The following is a 26263-nucleotide window of genomic DNA, read 5'->3' as shown; positions in this document are numbered from 1 at the left end:
GGTTGACCTATGAGGTTTGGTACTAACTTGATCTGAAGTTACATGATCATCATCATTAGCTTCCTCACTAATTGGGGTAGGAGTCACATGAACATATTTCTGTGATGAGCTACTTTCCAATTCGAGAAAAGGTACAATTACCTCATCAAGTTCTACTTTCTTCCCACTCACTTCTTTTGAGAGAAAACTCTTTCTCTAGAAAGGATCCATTTTAGCAACAAAGATCTTGCCTTCGGATCTGTGGTAGAAGGTGTACCCAACAGTTTGTTTTGGGTATCCTATGAAGACGCACTTCTCCGATTTGGGTTCGAGCTTATCAGACTGAAACTTTTTCACATAAGCATCGCAACCCCAAACTTTAAGAAATGATAGCTTAGGTTTCTTTCCAAACCATAGTTCATATTGTGTCGTCTCAATGGATTTAGACGGTGCCCTATTTAACGTGAATGCAACTGTCTCTAATGCATAACCCCAAAACGATAGTGTTAAATCGATAAGAAACATCATAGATCACATCATATCTAATAAAGTACGGTTACGACGTTCGGACACACCATTACACTGTGGTGTTCCAGGTGGCGAGAGTTGTGAAACTATTCCATATTGTTTTTTTCAAAATGAAGGCAAAACTCGTAACTCAAATATTTGTGATCAGATCGTAGAAAATTTTATTTTTTTGTTACAATGATTCTCCACTTTACTCTGAAATTCTTTGAACTTTTCAAATGTTTCAGACTTGTGTTTCATTAAGTAGATATACCCATATATGCTCAAATCATCTGTGAAGGGTAGAAAATAATTATACCCTCCGCGAGCCTCAACACTCATCGGACCGCATACATCGGTACGTATTATTTCCAATAAGTCAGTGGCTCGCTCCATTGTTCCGGAGAACGGAGTCTTAGTCATCTTGCCCATGAGGCATGGTTCGCAAGCATCAAATGATTCATAATTAAGTGATTCCAAAATTCCATCCACATGGAGTTTCTTCATGCGTTTTACATCAATATGACCTAAACGGCAGTGCCACAAATATGTTGCACTATCATTATAACTTTGCATCTTTTGGCATCAATATTATGAATATGTGTATCACTACGATCGAGATTCAATAAACCATTTATATTGAGTGTGTGACCACAGAAGGTTTTATTCATGTAAACAGAATAATAATTATTCTTTGACTTAAATGAATAACTGTATTGCAATAAACATGATCCAATCATATTCATACTCAACGCAAACACCAAATAACATTTATTTTAGGTTCAACACTAATCCCGAAGGTCAAGGGAGTGTGCGATGGTGATCGTATCAACCTTGGAATCACTTCCAACACACATCGTCACTTCGCTCTTAACTAGTCTCTGTTCATTCTGCAACTCCTGTTTTGAGTTACTAATCTTAGCAACTAAACAGGTATCAAATACCCAGGGGCTACTATGAACACTAGTAAAGTACACATCAATAACCTGTATATCAAATATACCTTTGTTCACTTTGCCATCCTTCTTATCCGCCAAGTATTTGGGGTAGTTTCACTTCCAGTGACTAGTCCCTTTGTAGTAGAAGCACTCAGTTTCAGCCTTAGGTCCAGACTTGGGCTTCTTCCCTTGAGCAGCAACTTGCTTGTTGTTCTTCTTGAAGTTCCCCTTCTTCTCTTTGCCCTTTTTCTTGAAACTAGTGGTCTTGTTAACCATCAACACTTGATGCTATTTCTTGATTTCTACCTTCGCTGATTTCAGCATTGCGAAGAGCTTGGGAATCATTTTCGTCATCCCTTGCATATTATAGTTCATCATGAAGTTCTAGTAACTTGGTGATAGTGACTAGAGAACTCTGTCAAGCACTATCTTATCTGGAAGATTAACTCCCACTTGATTCAAGAGATTGTAGTACCCAGACATTCTGAGCACATACTCAGTATCTGAGCTATTCTCCTCCATCTTGTAGGCAAAGTACTTGTTAGAGGTCTCATATCTCTTAGCACGGGTATGAGTCCGAAATATCATTTTCAGCTCTTGAAACATCTCATATGTTCCATGGAATTAAAAACATTTTTGAAGTCCCGGTTCTAAGCCGTAAAGCATGGTGCACTAAACTATCAAGTAGTAATCATATCAAGCTTGTTAAACGTTTATAATGTCTACATCTGCTCCTGCAATAGGTTTGTCACCTAGCGGTGCATCAAGTACATAATTCTTCTATGCAGCAATGAAGATAATCCTCAGATCACGGACCCGGCCCGCATCATTGCTACTATCATCTTTCAACATAGTTTTTCTCTAGGAACATATCAAAAATAAAACAAGGGAGCTATACACGAGCTATTGATCTACAACATAAATATGCAAATACTATCAGGACTAAGTTCATGATAAATTAAGTTCAATTAATCATATTACTTAAGAACTCCCACTTAGATAGACATCCCTCTAGTCATCTAAATGGTCATGTGATCCGTATCAACTAAACCATGTCCGATCATCACGTGAGATGGAGTAGTTTTCAATGGTGAACATCACTATGTTGATCATATCTACTATATGATTCACGTTCGACCTTTCGGTCTCATTGTTCCGAGGCCATGTCTGTACATGCTAGGCTCGTCAAGTTTAACCCGAGTATTCCGCACGTGCAAAATTGTCTTGTGCCCGTTGTATGTGAACGTAGAGCTTATCACACCTGATCATCACGTGGTGTCTCGGCACGACGAACTGTAGCAATGGTGCATACTCAGAGAGAACACTTATACCTTGAAATTTAGTGAGGGGTCATCTTATAATGCTACCGCTGTACTAAGCAAAATAAGATGCATAAAAGATAAACATCACATGCAATCAAAATATGTAACATGGTATGACCATCATCATCTTGTGCCTTCTATCTCCTTCTCCAAAGCAACATCATGATCTCCATCGTCACCGGCTTGACACCTTGATCTCCATCGTAGCATCGTTGTTGTCTCGCCAACTATTGCTTCTACGACTATCGCTACCACTTAGTGATAAAGTAAAGCAATTACATGGTGATTGCATTTCATACAATAAAGCGACAGCCATAAGGCTCCTGCCAGTTGCCGATAACTTTTACAAAACATGATCATCTCATACAACAATATATATCTCATCACGTCTTGACCATATCACATCACAACATGCCCTGCAAAAACAATTTAGACGTCCTCTACTTTGTTATTGCAAGTTTTACGTGGACGCTACGGGCTTCTAGTAAGAATTGTTCTTACCTACGCATCAAAACCACAACGATTTTTCATCAAGTGTGCTGTTTTAACCTTCAACAAGGACCGGGCGTAGTCAAACTCGATTCAACTAAAGTTGGAGAAAAAGACACTCGCCAGCCACCTGTGTGCAAATCACGTCGGTAGAACCAGTCTCATGAATGCGGTCTGATACGTCTCCAACGTATCTATAATTTTTTATTGTTCCATGCTATTATATTATCTATTTTGGATGTTTATGGGCTTTAATATACACTTTTATATTATTTTTGGGACTAACCTACTAACCCAGAGCCCAGTGCCAGTTTCTGTTTTTTCCTTGTTTTAGAGTATCGCAGAAAAGAAAAATCAAACGGAGTCCAATTGACCTGAAACTTCACGAAACTTATTTTTGGACCAGAAGAAGCCCACGGAGTACCGGAGATGGACCAAGAGAGTCCCGGGCTGCCCACGAGGGTGGGGGGCGCGCCCCCTGCCTCGTGGGCAGCCCAGAGATCCACTGACGTACTTCTTCCTCCTATATATACCCATATACCCTAAAAACTTGGAGGAACACAATAGATCGGGAGTTCCGCCGCCAGAAGCCTCCGTAGCCACCGAAAACCAATCTAGACCCGTTCTGGCACCCTGCCGGAGGAGGGAATCCCTCTTCGGTGGCCATCTTCATCATCCGGGCACTCTCCATGACGAGGAAGGAGTAGTCCACCCTCGGGGCTGAGGGTATGTACCAGTAGCTATGTGTTTGACCTCTCTCTCTCTCTCGTGTTCTTGAGGTGGTACGATCTTGATGTATCGCGAGCTTTGCTATTATAGTTGGATCTTATGATGTTTCTCCCCCTTTACTCTCTTGTAATGGATTGAGTTTTCCCTTTGAAATTATCTTATCGGATTGAGTCTTTAAGGATTTGAGAACACGATGTATGTCTTGCGTGGGATACCCGTGGTGACAATGGGGTATTCTATTGATCCACTTGATGTATGTTTTGGTGATCAACTTGTGGGTTCCGCCCATGAACCTATGCATAGGGGTTGGCACACGTTTTCGTCTTGACTCTCCGGTAGAAACTTTGGGGCACTTTTTGAAGTTCTTTGTGTTGGTTGAATAGATGAATCTGAGATTGTGTGATGCATATCGTATAATCATACCCACGGATACTTGAGGTGACATTGGAGTATCTAGGTGACATTAGGGTTTTGGTTTATTTGTGTCTTAAGGTGTTATTCTAGTACGAACTCTAGGATAGATTGAACGGAAAGAATAGCTTCATGTTATTTTACTACGGACTCTTGAATAGATCGATCAGAAAGGATAACTTTGAGGTGGTTTCGTACCCTACCATAATCTTTTCCTTTGTTCTCCGCTATTAGTGACTTTGGAGTGACTCTTTGTTGCATGTTGAGGGATAGTTATATGATCCAATTATGTCATTATTGTTGATAGAATTTGCACTACTGAAAGTATGAACCCTAGGCCTTGTTTCAACGCATTGCAATACCGTTTAGGCTCACTTTTATCATTAGTTACCTTGCTGTTTTTATATTTTCAGATTACGGAAACCTCTATCTACCATCCATATTGCACTTGTATCACCATCTCTCCGCCGAACTAGTGCACCTATACAATTTACCATTGTATTGGGTGTGTTGGGGACACAAGAGACTCTTTGCTATTTGGTTGCAGGGTTGTTTGAGAGAGACCATCTTCATCCTATGCCTCCCACGGATTGATAAACCTTAGGTCATCCACTTGAGGGAAATTTGCTACTGTCCTACAAACCTCTGCACTTGGAGGCCCAACAACGTCTACAAGAAGAAGGTTGTGTAGTAGACATCAAGCTCTTTTCTGGCGCCGTTGCCGGGGGGGGGGGGTGAGTGCTTGAAGATATATCTTTAGATCTTGCAATCGAATCTTTTATTTTTCTTGTTTTATCACTAGTTTACTCTATAAAAGAAAACTACAAAAAATGGAATTGAGGGTACCACATATGCTTCATCTTTTTAATATCTTTCATTAAAATAAGGATTCCGATAATTGTGCCAAAGTGTTAGAAGAAGAATGCATTAGAATGCTTGGCACTAAATCTTTGTATGATGAGCATGATTGCAATGTTGTTAGTATGAATTCCTTGGATATCTATGATGCTAATGATATGCAAAGCCACAAGCTTGGGGAAGCTATGTTTGATGAAGATGATATTTTTTGTCCCCCAAGTTTTGATGAGAAAATTTATTATTATGAAAGCATGCCTCCTATTTATGACGATTATATTGATGAAAGTGGATTTGGATAGGTCATGACTTTATTTAGTGATGAATCCACTATTTCGGAAGAGGTTCCAATTGATTATGAGAACAAAGTTGCTATATGTGATGATTATTGTGATGACTTGTATGTTATAAAGAATAATGATATCCCTGAAACTTGTCATCATGATTTTATTTTTCAATTGGATTATGCCTCACATGATAGTTATTTTGTTGAGTTTGCTCCCACTACTATTCATGAGAAGAAATTTGCTTATGTGGAGAGTAATAAAAATTCTATGCTTATGCATCATGAAAATAATGCTTTATGTGATAGATATATTGTTGAATTCATTCATGATGCTACTGAAATTTATTATGAGGGAGGAACATATGCTTGTAGGAATTGCAATAATATCAAGTTTCCTCTCTATGTGTTGAAAATCCTGAAGTTATCCTTGTTTTACCTTCCTATACTAGTTAATTATTGTTCCCACAAGTTGTTTGCTCACAAAATCGCTATGCATAGGAAGTGTGTTAGGCTTAAATGTGCTAGTTATATTCTTCATGATGCTCTCTTTATGTTTCAATTCTTATCTTTTACGTGAGCATCATCGAAATCATCATGCCTAGCTAGGGGCGTTAAACGATAGCACTTGTTGGGAGGCAACCCAATTTTATTTTTGTTCCTTGCTTTTTGTTCCTGTTTAGTAATAAATAATTCATATAGCCTCTGTTTAGATGTGGTTTTATGTTTTAATTAGTGTTTGTGCCAAGTAGAACCTTTGGGAAGACTTGGGTGAAGTCTTTGTGATCTTGCTGTAAAAAACAGAAACTTTAGTGCTTACGAGATTAGCTGCCATTTTTTACTGGAGAGTGCTATTAAGTTGATTATTTTTGAAGAGGATTAATAGACAAATTCCTCAGGTCCACCAATTTATTTGAGAATTTTATGAGTTCCATAAGTATACGTTTGATCCAGATTACTACAGACTGTTCTGTTTTTGACAGATTCTGTTTTCTATGTGTTGTTTGCTTATTTTGATGAATCTATGAGTAGTATCGGAGGGTATGAACCATGGATGAGTTGAAATACAGTATATATTACACCAATATGAATTTAGAATGAGTTCACAACAGTACCAAAGGTGGTGATTTATTTTCTTATACTAACGGAGTTTACGAGTTTGCTGTTAAGTTTTGTGTTGTGAAGTTTCCAAGTTTTGGGTAAAGATTCGATGGACTATGGAATAAGGAGTGGCAAGAGCCTAATCTTGGGGATGCCCAAGGCACCCCAAGGTAATATCCAAGGACACCAAAAAGCCTAAGCTTGGGGATGCCCCGGAAGGCATCCCCTCTTTCGTCTTCATTCATCGGTAACTTTACTTGGAGCTATATTTTTATTCACCACATGATATGTGTTTTGCTTGGAGCGTCATTTTATTTTATTTTATTTTGCTTGATGTTTGAATAAAATACTAAGATCTGAAATGCTTAAATTTTAGAGAGTCTTCATATAGTTGCATAATTATTCGACTACTCATTGATCTTCACTTATATCTTTCGGAGTAGTTTGTTGTTGCTCTAGCGCTTCACTTACATCTTTTTAGAGCACGGTGGTGGTTTTATTTTATAGAGATAGATGAACTATCATGCGTCACTTATATTATTTTGAGAGTCCTAAACAACATGGTAATTTGCTTTGGTTATGAATTTAGTACTAATATGATGGGCATCCAAGAGAGATATAATAAAAACTTTCATATAAAGTGCATTGAATACTATGAGAAGTTTGATGCTTGATAATTGTTTTGAGATATGAAGATGATGATATTAGAGTCATGCTAGTTGAGTAGTTGTGAATTTGAGAGATACTTGTGTTGAAGTTTGTGATTCCCGTAGCATGCACGTATGGTGAACCATTATGTGATGAAGTCGGAGAATGATTTATTTATTGATTGTCCTCCTTATGAGTGGCGGTCGGGGACGAGCGATGGTCTTTTCCTACCAATCTATCCCCCTAGGAGCATGCGTGTAGTACTTTGTTTCAATAACTAATAGATTTTTGTAATAAGTATGTGAGTTCTTTATGACTAATGTTGAGTCCTTGGATTATATGCACTCTCACCCTTCCACCATTGTTAGCCTCTCTTGTGCCACGCAACTTTCACCGGTACCATACACGCACCATTACCTTCCTCAAAACAGCCACCATACCTACCTATTATGTCATTTTCATAGCCATTCCGAGATATATTGCCATGCAACTTTCCACCGTTCCGTTATTATGACACGCTCCATCATTGTCATATTGCTTTGCATGATCATGTAGTTGACATCGTATTTGTGGCAAAGCCACTGTTCATAATTCTTCCATACATGTCACTCTTGATTCATTGCACATCCCGGTACACCGCCGGAGGCATTCATATAGAGTCATGATTTGTTCTAAGTATCGAGTTGTAATTCATGAGTTGTAAGTAAATAAAAGTGTGATGATCATCATTATTAGAGCATTGTCCCAGTGAGGAAAGGATGATGGAGACTATGATTCCCCCACAAGTCGGGATGAGACTCCGGACGAAAAAAAGAGGCCAAAAAAAGAGAAGGCCCAAAAAATGAGAGAAAAAGAGAGAAGGGGCAATGCCACTATCCTTTTACCACACTTCTGCTTCAAAGTAGCACCATGATCTTCATGATAAAGAGTCTCCTATGTTGTCACTTTCATATACTAGTGGGAATCTTTTATTATAGAACTTGGCTTGTATATTCCAATGATGGGCTTCCTCAAAATTCCCTAGGTCTTCGTGAGCAAGCAAGTTGGATGCACACCCACTAGTTTCTTTTGTTGAGCTTTCATACACTTATAGCTCTAGTGCATCCGTTGTATGGCAATCCCTACTCACTCACATTGATATCTATTAATGGGCATCTCCATAGCCCGTTGATACGCCTAGTTGATGTGAGACTATCTTCTCCTTTTTGTCTTCTCCACAACCACCATTCTATTCCACCTATAGTGCTATGTCCATGGCTCACGCTCATGTATTGCGTGAAGATTGAAAAAGTTTGAGAACATCAAAAGTATGAAACAATTGCTTGGCTTGTCATCGGGGTTGTGCATGATTTAAATATTTTGTGTGATGAAGATAGAGCATAGCCAGACTATATGATTTTGTAGGGATAGCTTTCTTTGGCCATGTTATTTTGAGAAGACATAATTACTTTTTTAGTATGCTTGAAGTATTATTTATTTTTATGTCAATATTAAACTTTTGTCTTGAATCTTATGAATCTGAATATTCTTGCCACAATAAAGAGAATTACATGGATAAATATGTTAGGTAGCATTCCACATCAAAAATTCTGTTTTTATCATTTACCTACTCGAGGACGAGCAGGAATTAAGCTTGGGGATGCTGATACGTCTCTAGCGTATCTATAATTTTTGATTGTTCCATGCTATTGTATTATCTGTTTTGGATGTTTATGGGCGTTATTATACACTTTTATATTATTTTTGGGACTAACCCAGAGCCCAGTGCCAGTGCCAGTTTCTGTTTTTTCCTTGTTTTAGAGTATCGCAGAAAAGGAAAATCAAACGGAGTCCAATTGACCTGAAACTTCACGGAACTTATTTTTGGACCAGAAGAAGCCCACGGAGTACCGGAGATGGACCAAGAGAGTCCCGGGCTACCCACGAGGGTGGGGGGAGCTCCCCCTGCCTCGTGGACAGCCCGGAGATCCACCGACGTACTTCTTCCTCCTATATATACCCATATACCCTAAAAACTTCGAGGAACACAATAGATCGGGAGTTCCGCCGCCAGAAGCCTTTGTAGCCACCGAAAACCAATCTAGACCCGTTCTAGCACCCTGTCGGAGGGGGGAATCCCTCTCCGGTGGCCATCTTCATCATCCGGGCGCTCTCCATGACGAGGAGGGAGTAGTCCACCCTCGGGGCTGAGGGTATGTACCAGTAGCTATGTGTTTGATCTCTCTCTCTCGTGTTCTTGAGGTGGTACGATGTTGATGTATCATTAGCTTTGCTATTATAGTTGGATCTTATGATGTTTCTCCCCCTCTACTCTCTTGTAATGGATTGAGTTTTCCCTTTGAAGTTATCTTATCGGATTGAGTCTTTAAGGATTTGAGAACACGATGTATGTCTTGCGTGGGATACCCGTGGTGACAATGGGGTATTCTATTGATCCACTTGATGTATGTTTTGGTGATCAACTTGCGGGTTCCGCCCATGAACCTATGCATAGGGGTTGGCACACGTTTTCGTCTTGACTCTCCGGTAGAAACTTTGGGGCACTCTTTGAAGTTCTTTGTGTTGGTTGAATAGATGAATTTGAGATTGTGTGATGCATATCGTATAATCATACCCACAGATACTTGAGGTGACATTGGAGTATCTAGGTGACATTAGGGTTTTGGTTGATTTGTGTCTTAAGGTGTTATTCTAGTACGAACTCTAGGATAGATTGAACGGAAAGAATAGCTTCGTGTTATTTTACTACGGACTCTTGAATAGATCGATCAGAAAGGATAACTTTGAGGTGGTTTCGTACCCTAACATAATCTCTTCCTTTGTTCTCCCCTATTAGTGACTTTGGAGTGACTCTTTGTTGCATGTTGAGGGATAGTTATATGATCCAATTATGTTATTATTGTTGAGGGAACTTGCACTAGTGAAAATATGAACCCTAGGCCTTGTTTCAATGCATTGCAATACCGTTTACGCTCACTTTTATCATTAGTTACCTTGCTGTTTTTATATTTTCAGATTACGGAAACCTCTATCTACCATCCATATTGCACTTGTATCACCATGTCTTCGCCGAACTAGTGCACCTATACAATTTACCATTGTATTGGGTGTGTTGGGGACACAAGAGACTCTTTGCTATTTGGTTGCAGGGTTGTTTGAGAGACACCATCTTCATCCTACGCCTCCCACGGATTGATAAACCTTAGGTCATCCACTTGAGGGAAATTTGATACTGTCCTACAAACCTCTGCACTTGGAGGCCCAACAACGTCTACAAGAAGAATGTTGTGTAGTAGACATCACGGTCATGTAATGTCGGTCCGGGCTACTTCATCCAACAATACTGCCGAATCAAAGTAAGACGTTGGTGGTAAGCATTATGACTATTATCACCCACAACTCTTTGTGTTCTACTCGTGCATATCATCTACGCATAGATCTGGCTCGGATGCCACTATTGGGGAACGTAGCATGCAATTTCAAAATTTTCCTACGCTCACGCAAGATCTATCTAGGAGATGCATTGCAACGAGAGGGGGAGAGCATCTTCATACCCTTGAAGATCGCAAAATGGAAGCGTTTATCAACGCGGTTGATGTAGTCGTACACCTTCATGATCCGTCCCGATCAAGTACCTAACGTACGGCACCTCCGCGTTCAGCACACGTTCATCTCGATAACGTCCTCACCTTCTTGATCCAGCAAGACGGGCGAAGTAGTAGATGAGTTCCGGCAGCACGACGGCATGGTGACGGTGTTGGTGAAGAACAATCTCTGCAAGGCTTCACCAAGCACTACGGAAACTATGACGGAGGATAAACTAGAGGGGACGGGGTTGCCGGCACATGGCTTGGTGATTCTTAATGTGTCTTTGGTGCTAGCCCTGCCCCTCTATTTATGTATTGAGCCTTGGGGTTGAAACTTGGAGTAAAAGCCTCCACAAAGTCGGTTTCACCCGAAAGGCAAGAGTCCTTCTCGGACTCCAGGGCCAGACACCAGGGTTCCCGGCATCTGGACCCAGACGCCAGGGACCTTGGCGTGTGGCCCCTGGACTCCGCAAAACTTCCTTTTGCGCTTTCCATAAACCTTGTGGCTTTCCCCTTTGGCCCAAATAAAGTGTTCTCGTACCCAACCATTTCAGGAAACATCCGGAACCCCTTCCGGTGAACTCCAGAAACCTTCCGGAGACCAAACACTATTATCCCATATATTAATCTTTACCTTCGGACCATTCCAGAGCTCCTCGTCATGCCCGTGATCACATCCGGGATTCCGGACAACATTCGGTTACCAACATACATAACTCATATAGTACTATATCGCCAACGAGCGTTTAAGCGTGCGGACCCTACGGGTTCGAGAACTATGTAGACATGGCCGAGACACTTCTCCGGTCAATAACCAATAGCGGAACCTGGATGCCCATATTGGCTCCTACATATTCTACGAAGATCTTTATTGGGTGAACCTTATGACAACATACGTAATTCCCATTGTCATCGGTATGCTACTTGCCCGAGATTCAATCGTCGGTATCCTCATACCTGGTTCAATCTCGTTACCGGCAAGTCTCTTTACTCATTCCGTAATGCATCATCCCGCAACTAACTCATTAGTAACTTTGTTTGCAAGGCTTATAGTGATGTGCATTACCGAGAGGGACCAGAGATACCTCTCTGATACACGGAGTGACAAATCCTAATCTTGATCTATGCCAACTCAACAAACACCTTCGGAGACACCTGTAGAGCATCTTTATAATAACTCAGTATGTTGTGATGTTTGATAGCACACAAAGCGTTCCTCCGGTATTCGGGAGTTGCATAATCTCATAGTCAGAGGAATATGTATTAGTCATGAAGAAAGCAATAGCAATAAAACTAATGATCATTATGCTAAGCTAACGGATGGGTCTTGTCCATCACATCATTTTATAATGATGTGATCCCGTTCATAAAATGACCACACATGTTTATGGTCAGAAAACATAACCATCTTTGATTAACGAGCTAGTCAAGTAGAGGCATACTAGGGTCAACCCGGCAATCCGATCCATGGGTTCACGCGCCCATGGGCACCCGACCCGAATGGGTAGGGTATGGGTCGCCGACTCCGTCCATGGGTTTTACCCACGGGTAACCCGATTAGTCATGGGTAAGGTATAGGTATAGATTTGTGTCCATGGGTGACCCGATGGGTTGCCCGATTAATATTCGTAATTGAATAAATATTTATTCTATATTACATTTGCCTATTTTTATTTGAATGTCCTTTATAATTATAGAAGTATAAACCAATACGCATTGTACTACTAGTAATTGATAGTATATAGTAAAATAACAGGACAAATTACACGGCACGTCTAGCAGAACCATACGAACACTTGCCCTGAACATAACCATCGATAGGCTCATTCACATGTTATTTTGGCCCAAAGCTAGTTCGGCCATGGGCCTTTGGCTGTCTCCTGGGGTGACTTTGTTTTGGGCCCTAAGAGCATGTACAACGCTTCACGGTGGACTAGTGCCCCAGCACATCACGTCAGAACAAATGCTCCAGCTCAGCCCAAACTGATGCTTGCACAGCGAAACGGGATCTTGCAGAGAAACCCGCTTCCTCACTCGTAAAAGCCAGCTTTAGAGAGTAAAAGCAAGCAGAAGATGAGCTCATGCATGGGAGACAACTCACGAGAGAGAGCACTTGATATGAAAAGGCTGAAACGGTGGGTCTCAGTGAGATGATGCCTACTTGGTAAAATTTTACCTAGGTGGAGCATGGGGCAGCACTATACAGCTGCCCCCATTGTACATGCCCTAATGGTTGGAATCTACGTGCGTGCAACACTGCTGGGCATGCTGCTCCTTCTTTAGCCCCACCTTGCTTAGCTAAGAGCGTAAGAGGTGGAGCTTTGAGAACGGCGATTTGGCGGACGAGCTCGCCTGCTCCTGTTATGAGGACGAATGAAACGAGGTCTCGTGGCAGCTAGCAATTATGACGGGTGGAAGTACAGGTTTGCATTGACGCAGAAAAGACAGGCGTACCGTAGTAGGACTGCATGATGTACTGGTGGTACAGGTCCTACCGAACGAGGTGTGCAGTCCACGAATCACGGCGTCAGTCCGACAAGCGGTAGGCCCATTTAATACGACATCTCACGGGTTGGCTGGTTCTGTTTCGTTTATGTATCCCCCTTCCTCTGATGCTTATCGAACAATGGCGGCCTTGGCGACGGCCGACGGATGGCGGGACTGGATCCGGTCGACAGGTATGGTTTGCGACCATCCCTATTAGATTCGAATATTGAGCATCTGCCGTATCCTTAGAAGGGTCGCCCCAATCCCGGTGAACAGGTTCGCTGTCCCAACCATGTACGGCGGTGTGTTCTGAGTGGCAACCCAGCCGACACTAGATCTGGTTGAAGCGGACGGCAAGTGCAGAATGGGAGGAGCCGTGGATGTGTTCGCGCCTCTCCAACTGAATCTGAACACGCTGTGCGATATGAGCAGCTTATCGCCGCCGGACTCTGAACAGTCCACGAGCAAGGACGACCCGCAAGCTCCTGGTTGGACATGGAGGTGATTTCATTGTTCTGCACTTCCGTTGAATTCATTCAGTAAATATGAAATATTTTCTTGATTTTGAAGTATTGCAGTCAGGAATTCATGCTCTCTGATAAGACACCCATATTTTGTGATTGTGCTTAACTGCAGACAAAAGCTATGTGATGCAGGGTGCTTGTTGGACAGGCTCCTGCGCCATGTTCGGGTAGAGTTTGTGCCCTTGAGAAGACAATGAGGGGGTTAGCTGAGAAGAAGACTGACACTGTTGTTGGATGTTAATTGGTACGGTGAGAGCAAGAGCAAGGTTAACTTTGAAAAGACAAAGTGCATACAGGGGATAGTATGTGGGTGCTCGTTATGGCCTAACTTCGTTCGGTTAAACATTGTGTTCGCTCACTAGCTGAAAAAAAAAGTTGTGCTAAAACTTTTTATCAAAAAAAAGTTGTGCTAAACTGGTTTATAATTACTGAGTAAGCCAAAAAGGACCAACACAAGATCATGCCAGCGATGATTCGTCTACTCAGCTCGGAGGACAACAACTGATACATAAGCGAGCACAGGGCCAAGCCATCGCAGTTCAAGGACGAGAAGTTAAAGTTATGTGTGTTTGCTCGGTGAGTGTCATGTTCGCCTTCTCGACATCATTCCTGGTAGGCCGACATAGTCGGTGTGTTTCATGATGACTCCTTTATATTTTTGGCAGGGAAGCCGAAGAAGTTGAACACTCGATCTTGCGATGTGAGTGCCTGGCAGTGATAAGGCTACTGATTTACAATGCGAGTTACTAGTTGTCCGTGCAATTTGTACAATTTGATTTTCTCTTGTAAGCTAGGATTTTCCTAAACCTGTATACATTTTACGTAAACATGTGTTAGCGGGAAAATAAACCAATCAGTGGCAATCGGTGTCGCGAGTGTATTGCGACAAATGACGATTGTCGTCGAGGCCTGTTGTGTTCTCTGAATCAAACTTTCTATTTGTTCCCTGATGATACTGACTGGTCCTGTGCGCCAGCCGCCCTGAGGCCACCTTCTATGTGTGGGGCAGCGGGGAACTGTGGTGTTTGAATTTCAAATGCGCTGGGAGGGGAGCACGGTGCAACTAGTACTAACACTCCGCCGTGGGTCAGAGACTGGATCCATTAAGGCCTCTTTATGTGATGTTAATGGGGTGTCGACAACATATCATTCTGCCTCTGTGTGATGCAGTTGAATCTCTTAAAGGTGATACTTATTTAGATTGTTCTGTTTCAAGAATTAATTGACTGAAGCAGCCAAGGTGATGTTGTTCCAGCAACCTTGCTTTGTTCTTTCACTCACTGTGTGCAATCCTTAATTGAATAGCTCCACATGATAAGTATGGTTTGATTCTCAGTTTGCTTTATGCCTCTTCTTTTTTAGGGAGTTATATGCCCTCTTAAAACTGTAGTATTTGTGTGAATTCAGTCCTTGAATCAGTACTTACAATATTTGTTGTCTATAGATGAGGTACTCAAGGTGATATAAGATTCTCCCTGTGACCTAAGTTCAATCAGATGTTTCTTATTTATTCTTTAAACAATAATCTTGAGCTGAAACTATTAACAGGTTCAACAAAATATCAGAATATCCTAGCTGAGTAGTTCATGCTACTGTTACAACTGTTGTTCCTGCTAGCTAGAACACGTTCTAGCTTAACAGTTGCACTGGACTAATCTTTTGGCGGGCTTGTGAGAAGTAGTTGCATTTCAGATCCTCCTTGTATCCATTGAAAATCGATGAAAAAGAAGAGATTAAGAAAAAACACCGCTCATATATACATTATTTGTTCATATGGCGTTCTTCTGTGCTAAAAAAAGGTACCTTTTTTTTGTCATTTGTCACTGCTCAAAAGAAAGACAGTAAATAAGATCTAACTTTTTGTTCCTGCTTTTCCTTTTCTACATTCTCCCTAATTTATTTTACCCTCTACTTATAATATATAGGCTATGTCGCCACATGTGTGTTTCTTGTAATGGCTTAGATTATCTTGAAATTTGTAACTTCAAAGGGTTCCCTGACATAGCTTTATCATATTCCACATTGCTACTCCAGACAGAACACATGTGAATTTTGCTTGAAAGGTTTTGAGTTTTGACTGATGGGCATGCTGGTCCAATGGCAAAACCAGCCAGCCAGTATAGAACACTTCTAGTCAAAGCACAGTGATCTATTTGTATAGATTATTTTTCTAATTAGATGTTGTGTGTGCCATTATTCTACATAGTCTTAACATTGTTGAGGAAATCGTTAACTGGTAGCTGCTCGGTTGGCTGGTGAGTAGGGGATTAATGGGCTAATCGGTAAGTTAATCGGCCATTTAATCAATTAATCGGACGATTTATCGGGTAATCGGCTACTCGGGGACCCTATGAGTAGGGATTAATCGGCAAGTTAACTGGTTAATCGGATGAATTCTTGAACAGAGAGTCTTAATGTTTTCAATGAAATCAATATCATTATGCAGATTACATTTTTGTTTGGAGGAAACACTCTTCTTATCTTCCTTCCTCTAATTTCCTATTAGTTGTGAAAAAATCTCTACTAGTTTGCTCATGTTTAAGGGCATGCAACGTTACAAGATTCAGAGTACAAACATTTGATATTTTTTTCAGGTATGATCAGTTTCACAGTTTAAAAGAGACATTCGAGGTGATTGCAGATCATGGGAGATGCTGGATTTATTCTTAGCATATTATAGCTGTATTAAGATGATCTAATAATTTTACTGCATCTGTATTAAGTTATGTCTCGGATTGCCTTTGCTAAATTGCTATTGGCATGCTTTAGCTATTTGGAGTAAGGTTGTGTGATGAAGTCTTGCCTGCTCATACTGGACTTAACAAAATCTTGTCAAATCAGTACATCAAGTTTTTAATCATATATACTTCCTGTACGGCAAGGAGTAATAATAAGCAGAATCATAGCATCAACTCCTTGGTGCACGACTCGACAGGCTTCAGTTCGGTCGGAGCGGCTGTGGCCGGTTGCAGACGGTACTGGATGGCACGTGATAACGGCCCCTTCCTGTGCGGTGGGTACTGGATGTGGGCTGGCGGCGTCCGTCATTCTGACCAAACGGCACGGCCGTGCGCTCTGGGGCCAACACGGTTCTTTCCTGGCGCCTAATTACTGTCCCAGGCCTCCATACAACCATGTGCTGGGATCCCGATACGAACGAGCGCACAGAGATAAAGTGAGCAGGCGAACTCGTCCTCTCCAATGAATATTCGGTGGAGCTTTCCCTTATAAAGTGCGACTGAGAGAACAGGTGTCTTCACTCGTTAGGCTGTGCGTACACCAACATTTGGACCTGATGGGTGCCCGATTATGTCAGGTTGCCTGATGGGTTCGGGTTTGGATCTAATAAACATTTATCATAATATAAAGAAATATAATTAACAATTATTTTATTGTCTTTAGGACATATTTTCTTCGTGAGCTTTCAAGCTTTTTACGAAGCTTGCCTACAAGAACATTATGGACAATGGTGACTGTCATCCGCCATGTGTGCACTACCTTGAAGACTGAAGACTACCGGAAAAAAAAAACATTCACTGAGCCCGACGGTAAGTGTTTGGCAACACATTGGCTGAGCCCGCCGGTAAGTGTCTGGCAACACATTGGCGTTGTCCCGGGTTCAGATGTAAAAACTCGATGGAATCGCCAGTTTCGATGATTCCATTTGCACATCGGTTCTTCTTACCATACGCTGAAAAACATGAGATGCTAGAAATGTGAGAGCATCTCCAGCTGTTGGCCTCTCAGGGAGCGTCTAAAATCGCCGTCTGAGGGTGAGCCGGCGTAAAAAAATCGGCCTGGGGACGAGTTGGTCCTCAGCCGCCTGCCACAGGGCCGCTCCAGGCGCGTTCAAAAAAGGCAAAAATATAGCAAAGTTCGGCGAAGTTCGGCATATATTACATAATAGATATGTCTAATTAAAAAAGAAACTGGCTGAACGCGGAGTAGTCGCCGTCGTTGTCGCCGCCGTCCTCGTCGTCGGGCTTCTCCTCCTTGACGCCGCCGTCCCTGGTGGACCCCTGACCGGCGTCGCCAACGCGGACTAATGGCGGCGGCGCGTCGTCCTCGTCGCTATCCTCGATGACGATGACGCTTCCTTCGTCGTGCCCCCGGCGGCGCTGCGCGAATCGCTGCAGGGCGGTGCACTGGCGCTCCCTCACCATCTTCAGGGAGTCCGCGCGCGCCCATTTCAGGGCCGCGTCGTCGTCGAGCTCGACGTCGCCGCCGTGGTCCGTCTTCACCGCGGGGAGGAGGCCCGGCTCCGTCTTCACCGCCGCGAGCCCCGGCCCCGTCTTGGGCTTGACGAAGCGCGGAGGAGGAGCCGACGAGGAGGCGCGCCGGCCGCCGTCGTTGATGACGATGCCGGCGCTGCGAGTGCGCCGGCCAAGCGGCGTCTCCGCCGCGGGCTCGGCCTTGACGCCGAGCAGCGCCGGAGAGCCGGAGGAGTGCGAAGAAGAGCGTGATGAGAAGGAAGAAGAGGAGGCGCCGAACCTCCTGGGCAACCATTGCCCGTCGCGTCGACGGTGAGCCGTGGCCGTGGCGGCCGCCCTCGCCGGGGGGTACGCCAACGGCGAGTTGTTGCCGCCCTCGAGGTGCGTCAGCACGCCCTCAAGTGTGCGGCCGGGGACGCCCCACCACAGGCGGCGCCCCTCGTTGTTCTTCATGCCGCCGACCACCGCCGCGCCATTGGTGGACGCCAGTCGCTGCTGCTGACGGCGTTGAAAGTACGCCGCCCAAGTCGCGTGGTTGTCGGCGGCATACTAAGGGAGGGAGAGCTGGGCGTCAGTGAGGGGGGCGCGCACGACCTTGACCTCGTCGGCGAAGTACCCGGGTTTGGCCACGGTGTCGGGCAACGGGGAAATGGGCACTCCCCCGTTGCTGAGCTTCCAGCCCGTCGGCACGGCGCACATGTCCGACGGCGCCGGGATGTTCGCTTGGAATAGGAGTCAAGACTCCTGTTCGCGGAGCGAGCGGTGGCCAAAGCCGTTGGCCGCCGCCTCATCTCCAGGGAAACGCTCGGCCATCGGGAAAGGGAGGGACAGGGAGGGCTCGACGGCGGCGCTCGGGAGAGGGAGGCTCGGCGGCGGCTCTCGGGAAAGGCAGAGCTCGGCGGCTAGGGCTAGGCTGGTGTGGCCAGAAGCGAGGGAGGCCGCCGGCTTTATATAGCCGCGACGCGCCCGTGTGTACGCGTGCGAGGGAGGGGCAATGTTGGCGTGCCGTCCCGTGACGCGCCGCCCGTGAGGAATCAATGGTAAGGCTGACCGACGGCAGCCTTGCCATTGATTCCCCGCGGGAAACCGAAGCGTTGGGGGAAGACGACGCGCGGTGTCGCTGACGCGGCGGGCCTGCGAAAACTGCTTGCCCTGACGCCCCCAAGCGCCCCCGGGCGCGCCGGGTTCAGCCTGGGTCCGACGACGCTAATTTTGACCCAGGCTGGCGAAAATCGGGCTTCTGAGACACGACTAGGCCGATTTTTCTGCGCCGGCACGAAAAAATCGTGTGAAAAGGCCTTTGCGAGGGCGCGACCGGAGATGCTCTGAGATCTTCTAAGATGAATACAATCGTTCCTCCTCCACTCTCAGAAATGTCGTCCCTGATCTCACACCTTGGACTCGTTGGTTCAGGGCACCGAGCGAAAAGGTCACCGCCTACTCTGGGCGGCAATGCCTCTTCTCATGTGCAAATGTTCTCATGCAATCTTTCAGTTCTCATCGTCTAGTAATTGGTTAAATTATTTGAGCAATATATTTAGATCAATGAACTCCCCGTTCTCTACCCCCTCCCCCCTTCCTTAGGCTGGTCGAAAAAAGACATGACAAAACTTTATCTTCTTCTAGCTCCAAGCATTTTTTTTTATCCCTCGAAGAAACTATTCACATCAGATATCTGAGAGATATTAAATTCCAGGTGGGACAATCAATTCCCTATAGACTTGTCTGAACACACAAATCCTTTACACCATGCAAGGTGACCGACAAGCATGATATTCACTCGGTCACTCCCATAAAAAACACACATATATTCACATCATCAAGCAAATTATATACACGAGATGTCATAGACTGATCATGCGTATTAAACACATTATTTTTTAGATCAAGCTGTTGTGTCCATAATTTAATATCCATGTTATTTGATACAAAAAAGGGCGATCATACTTGTCTGAATATACAAACCCTTTACTCTAGGCACGGTGACAAACATGCATAGAAAGTTAATAACAAATATTAACATCAGGAAACAACTTATATACACCAGATGGCACATTTTTATATTTTTTGAGTGAGTGAATTTTAGTTTGTATGCCCGTTACTTGATATATTTTACACTAATTACCCCATCTAACAACTTTTCATCTGGATTACCCCATTTAGCAAAAAAAACATGTTTACCACTTTTAAAGTATTTTAGGTTGCTGATAGCTCTTTTAGTAGTTCTTTTGCCGGACAAAGCACCAATGGAGCCTTGTCTAGTAAATGTGGTGAAGAAAAATGTGGTGGAAGCAATAAACAAGGAGTTGTGTGATGTGAAGAAGAAATCCATCAAGGTAAAGGAGAGCGTATGTACACATGATGACTGTGAGAAGAAATGATGTCCAACTAAGCCATTTGACCAGTTAGGATGCGAGGAAGAAACACCAGGAGAAAAATCGGGATGAATCAAGCTACGCATGATAGATGGCTAAATGGGGTAGAAAGTAGATACTAGTTAAACTTACGCTAAATGAGGTAAAAACTGGCAAAGCATTTGCTAAATAACGTAATCTAAAAGAATAGATGTTAAATGAGATAATGTATGCCAAAAATGTCAAAATAGAGGGTAAAAAACTGGAATTCACTCTTTTTGAGATGGAAATGGCACAAAGTGATCAAGTGTATTAAAAACATTATTGTTTAGAACAACCTATTGCTTTAAACCATGCATGAGGGCTACAGCCTACATGTATGTTTGGTAAAGAAGATGACACAACCTGAAAGAGGGCACAATCCATGTCTATATTATAGTATCCATGGTACAAGTACTTGATAAAAAGGCGGTAATACATACCCTTTTTTCTCCAAACACGGTAACAGACAGACATAGAGAGTCAATACACAGATATCAACATCAGCATGCAAATTATATACTCCCTCCTTCCATCTATATATGGTCTAATGCGTTTTTTAAGGCTAACTTCGACCAAATACTAGAGCAATAATATATGACGTGCAACTTACACAAAGCACACCGTTAAATTCGTGTGTGAAAGGAGCTTTCAATGATATAATTTTCACATTGTGCATGTCATGTACTATTAATCTTGTCAATAGTCAAAGGCGGTCTTAAAAAACGCATTAGGCCCTATATAGATAGAAGGAGGGAGTACACGAAATGGCACAAACTGATCATGCGTATTAAACACATTAGTATTGTTCTACCGTGTCCAAAACTTAATATCCATGTCATAAGCTTGTAACCGCGTAAAGTTACAAATTAACCTCCTGTCGTCTGCTTCCCGCACATAGTAGTAAACAAAGATGAAGCCACATTACTGTAAAACTACCCAACGAGGCGACAGACGGTCGAAAAATGGAAACCACCGTGGTTAAGATTCAGCCGAACTTTACCTTCCCACCACGGAGGCAATCATCCCATGCAGCCTGCCGGTTCCCCCGCCGGAGCGCCGGGCGCGGAAGCACAGGGTAGACGTCGGTGACGCCGCCCCGCCGTCCGCTTCTTCGTCCTCTCCCCTTGACGTGGACGAGAAGGACGACCGCGGCGGGCTCGCCACCAGCCTCTTCCTCCGGCTGTACTCCTTGGACGGCGAGGGAGCCGGCATCGTGTGGCTCCTGCGGAACATCGTCGGGACGAAGCTGGCCGGCCTGGAGGACGAGAGCAGCTTCTTGGAGGACTCCGACTTGGTGATCTTCGTCTTGCTGTAGTAGGAAGGCGGCGGCGTGATGGGCGGGAGCGCCCTGGACGAGGCGCCGTCGTTCTTGGGCGTCCCCGGCGCCGACTCCCAGAGGAACGGCACCGAGCCCGCGGAGGCGACGCCGTAGTAGGTGCGGAAGGAGGGGTTGGAGAGGGAGGCGTCCGGGGCGAGGAGGCGGCTGGCCATGGTGGTCGGCCTCTCCTCCTGCATCATCACGTCCCGGAGCGTCCTCTGGCTCGAGCTCATCCTCGCTTTGCCTGGCTGGTTTTGGTCGTCTCTTCGTAGATGAGATTAGACGCAATGTGAGTTCGGAATCTAGTGTGAGATACTTCTTGAAATGTGAGATGTGCTATGCTGACCTTGCTGCCGAGAGGGAGAGAGTAGGAGAGAGCAGACATCGGGCATGTGATCTGGGGCAAGTAGCACATGGATCCAGTAGGTATGCCGCTGACTTTGGGATGGTTTAATGCATGCCACTTAAACTTATTGCGCCCGGAGACGAATGGGCCATGACTTGCTTCGGTTAACCACATACCTGTCGGCATCCCAGGTGGCTGAGGAGCTTCGTGGGCGGTGGTTGTTGGCTACGACGACTGGAACAGCGTCACCCCCCGCCGGCGATGATGTGTTCCAGATCTTATTTTCCCAGTGCCGACGGGCGATGACCTCTCTTGGGCGGTCCACATTGAGAGAGTGGTAGTCCAGCTTTGTCGGTCCCGACGACCATGCCTCATTGCTTGTGTAGGAAAGTGTGGGTGCGGATCACGGGTGTTCCACACGACATTTTCGACGACATGCCCTTCTCTGGCCGCAAGATAATCGTTCGGGCTCTCGTCGCTGTGATGAGTTTTCATTGGTTGATAATGTTGGAAATATTAGCATTTTTCTGATTAGACTTATTCACGAGTAAACAGTAAGCACGGCATAAAAGGTATGCATCTCATAGCGATGCGTAAGCATGCTAGCACGTATAGAACATAGAATCGAACCTTCTATGAGCAGCACATATACGGCTAGCATAAGTACGAGTAAACGAGGGATGAACAGATCATACCCTCCGGTTGGCCAGGCCAACACGGCGGCGGCGGAAGCAGCCTCGGCGTCGTCCGTGACCTTCTTCTTAGCGGCGGCGGCGTCGGCCATGGTGTCGATGCAGAGGAAGTAGTGAAAACAGAGGCGAACGGAGTTGGGGACGGATCGGGAGCAGTCGCGTCGAGACGCTCCCCAAAAACCTTATTGTCGTTCTCCCGGGCAGGATCTCGAACGACAGGATTCCGGAGGCACCTCCTCTCCCGACCAGCCATGCACGTGGTCGTCGGGATGGGATCGTCGAAGGCAGCACAGAGTGAGGAACAGTAGATGACGGCTAGGTCACGCGAGAGGGAGTGAGTGAACCGAACTAGGTTACTTCACTGGCCAGAGCCTTCTTATATAGTCCGTAAGGGAGAAAGTCGTGGGCCTTGCCGAGGCTCACGACCGAGTCGACCCACTCCCGGCAAGGGAGTCGATGAATCATGGCAGCGCGGGTCCCGGCAAGGGAGCAACGCAAGTCAGCCCACAATCCAACGTCTTGGACAGTGGCCCACATGTTAGCGACTCGTTAATTAATCCGTGATTAATTAATTCGTTCCTGAGTGGCAAAAATAAGCTTCGGCTCGGCTCATTTCCGCAACCCACAACCCGTGGCACACGCGCGCGTCGTGACACGGAGGGCAGAGGAGGAGGAGGAGCGCGCGCGTACCACTCCTCTTCCCAAGCTCCCAATGGCAAGTGGTAGAGCATCCCTTATAAAGGGGTCTCAACTCTCCTCAACTAGCAAGGTGGGACTAAACTTCCCACCACCTGCCATCTCATACATGGACCTCAAGATTAACCAGGGATTAGTGTCTTATATGGGTCTAAGCCCATCCATAATCCAACAATCCCCCACCAGATCTCGAGGCACATAAGTTTGTCAACTGTTCTAAACAATGTTTGATATACCAGAATTTTCAGTGGAGACTGTTAAGTTGAACTTCCACCTAGAGCAACAGGATTAGACTTCTTCAGAACTGAACAATGGACTATGCCTTGAATTGTCAGCTTGGCGTGCAGAAGTTTCGCCTATTGTCAGCTGATACATGGTTGTCGTAGGCTAAACCCCACGGGTGGAGCTTATTAGTCATACTTCGTACCTTCTCATGAGCTTACTAGAGATTACCCAATCTCATAGACTGTGACCAGCAGTCAGGCTCACATAGGTGTGTTCCTCCAAAGAATGCTCTGTAGGTTAGCATCTTGCTTACATAAGCTTTGGAACACATTAAGACAAAAGTCAGCCTGCCTTACAGAATTGAGAGTATTAATGCATCTCCAACGGAGTGGGTTTATTAAGGATACTCTCCTCAGTTCACCACTGGATTGTTTTCCCAAGTCCTAATTCACGGGATCTCCAATCACATAGGTTGGGTTACCCCCATGGCAACTTACGCGGGTCTCATACCCATCTCCCTCGATGCATTTTCTATCACAATCCGTGATAGCCCTTTCGTAAAAGGGTCTGCCAAATTCTTAGCCGTCTGGATATAATCCAACGCTATTACTCCGGAGTTTCTTGATTTTTTTGACAGATTTCAATCTTCTTCTTATGTGCTTTGTGGATTTCATGTTGTCCTTTGAACTCTTAGCCTTGGCAATCACTGTTTGATTGTCACAGTTCATAAGGACATCCGGCACTGGTTTATCAACCACCGGCAAATCCATCAAAAGCTCTCGAAGCCATTCTGCTTCGACGCATGATGTGTCTAATGTTGTGAGTTCTGCTTCCATAGTCGATCTGGTTAAGATCGTCTGCTTGTAAGACTTTCAGGAAACAGCACCACCACCAAGTGTGAAGACATGTCCACTTGTGGCTTTCATCTCATCAGCATCAGATATCCAATTCGAATCACTATATCCCTCAAGTACTGTCGGGTACCCAGAATAGTGAATTCCATAGTTCGCAGTACCTTGCAAATAACTCATCACTCGCTCAACAGCATGCCAATGCACATCTCCCGGATTGGAAACAAACCGGCTCAGTTTGCACACAGAAAATGAGATGTCAGGACGAGTAGCACATGCTAGGTACATCAGTGAACCAACAACTTGAGAATATCTCAATTGATCTACAGTCGTGTCTTCAAACTTTTGAATCCGCATGCTAGGATCATATGGTGTTGCAGAAGGTTTGCAGTCCGAATATCCAAAGCGGCTCAAAATCTTCTCAACGTAGTGGGATTGCAAAAGTGTAATTTCACCCTCACAATTTCTCAGTAGCTTGGTAACATCAGCCACACCCAGGTCCTTCATCTCAAAGTTGTGAGATAGAAAAGACTTGACCTCCTCAATGACCTTGAGGTAGGTCCCAAATATCAGTATGTCATCAATATACAGACACAGTATAACTCCTTCGCCCCCACCATAGCGATAGTATACACATTTGTCAGCTTCGTTCACAACAAAGCCAGCAGATGTCAGAGTAGTGTTGAACTTCTCATGCCATTGCTTAGGCGCTTGTTTCAGGCCATACAAAGATTTCACTAGCTTACACACCTTTCTTTCCTGGCCATTTACTACAAAGCCATCCGGCTGTTGCATGTAAATTTCCTCGTCTAGCTCTCCGTTAAGGAAAGCCGTCTTAACATCCATCTGATAAACGAGAAGACCATGCGAGGCAGCCAAAGCGAGTAACACTCGAATGGTTGTCAGTCTAGCCACAGGTGAATAAGTGTCAAAGAAATCATCTTCTTCTTTCTAGGTATAACCCTTGGCCACAAGCCTAGCCTTGTACTTCTCAACAGTACCATCGGGCCTAAGCTTCTTTTGAACACCTAGGATGGTCTACAACCATAAGGATGATCAGTGATCTCCCATGTCCCGTTAGCCAAGATGGAATCCATCTCACTATGGACTGCATCCTTCCAGTAGTCAGCATCCGGAGATGCATAAGCTTCTGAAATGGAGCTGGGAGTATCATCATCCACGAGGTACGCGAGGAAATCATCACCAAAGAATTTTGCAGTCCTCTGTCTCTTGCTCCTAACAGGAGCTTCCTCGTCATCCTCCATGGAACTCTTATCACTTTTATGTTCATAATATTCCATCGGAATAGCAGGTTCAGGAGTCTCATCAGATTCCAGTCTAGAATTGCTTTGCATATCTCTCATGGGGAAAATATCCTCAAAGAATGTAGCATCCCTAGACTCTATGATTGTACCGACCTTCTGGTCGGGTACCTCAGATTTCACCACTAGAAATCTATAGCCAACGCTATGCTTGGCATAGCCAAGAAAAACACAGTCCACGGTCTTTGGTCCCAACTTGCGCTTTTCGATTATCGGCACGTTGACTTTCGTCAAACAGCCCCAAGAGCACAAGTAAGAGAGTGTAGTTCTTTTTTTCCCATTGCTCATAGGGAGTAGTCGCATTATCCTTTGTGGGAACTTTATTTAGGACATGACAAGATGTCAA

The 26263-nt window shown here is 44.5% G+C and overlaps 1 protein-coding gene and 1 long non-coding RNA gene across 2 annotated transcripts; one reads left to right on the top strand and one right to left on the bottom strand.

The window, feature by feature from the left end:
- The first annotated feature begins 13439 nt into the window (after window positions 1-13439).
- On the top strand, window positions 13440-14766 carry LOC125548825. The gene is made up of 4 exons (XR_007301176.1): window positions 13440-13527; window positions 13613-13837; window positions 13973-14436; window positions 14526-14766. It is a non-coding gene; the product is annotated as an uncharacterized LOC125548825 (long non-coding RNA).
- Window positions 14767-20485: 5719 nt separating this feature from the next.
- LOC125548824 lies at window positions 20486-22296 on the bottom strand. The gene has a single exon (XM_048712361.1). The coding sequence runs from the start codon at window positions 22016-22018 to the stop codon at window positions 21464-21466; it is 555 nt and encodes a 184-aa protein (XP_048568318.1). The 5' UTR covers window positions 22019-22296; the 3' UTR covers window positions 20486-21463.
- Between the last annotated feature and the right edge of the window lie 3967 nt (window positions 22297-26263).

Source organism: Triticum urartu, chromosome 3, assembly GCF_003073215.2.
Source record: "Triticum urartu cultivar G1812 chromosome 3, Tu2.1, whole genome shotgun sequence".
Classification (NCBI taxonomy): Eukaryota; Viridiplantae; Streptophyta; class Magnoliopsida; order Poales; family Poaceae; genus Triticum; species Triticum urartu.
This window is presented reverse-complemented; position numbering and strand designations above follow the sequence as displayed.

Bases quoted from the DNA above. Each gene is read 5' to 3' on its own strand.
- LOC125548824 (XM_048712361.1), bottom strand. From the start codon at position 22,018: ATGAGCTCGAGCCAGAGGACGCTCCGGGACGTGATGATGCAGGAGGAG.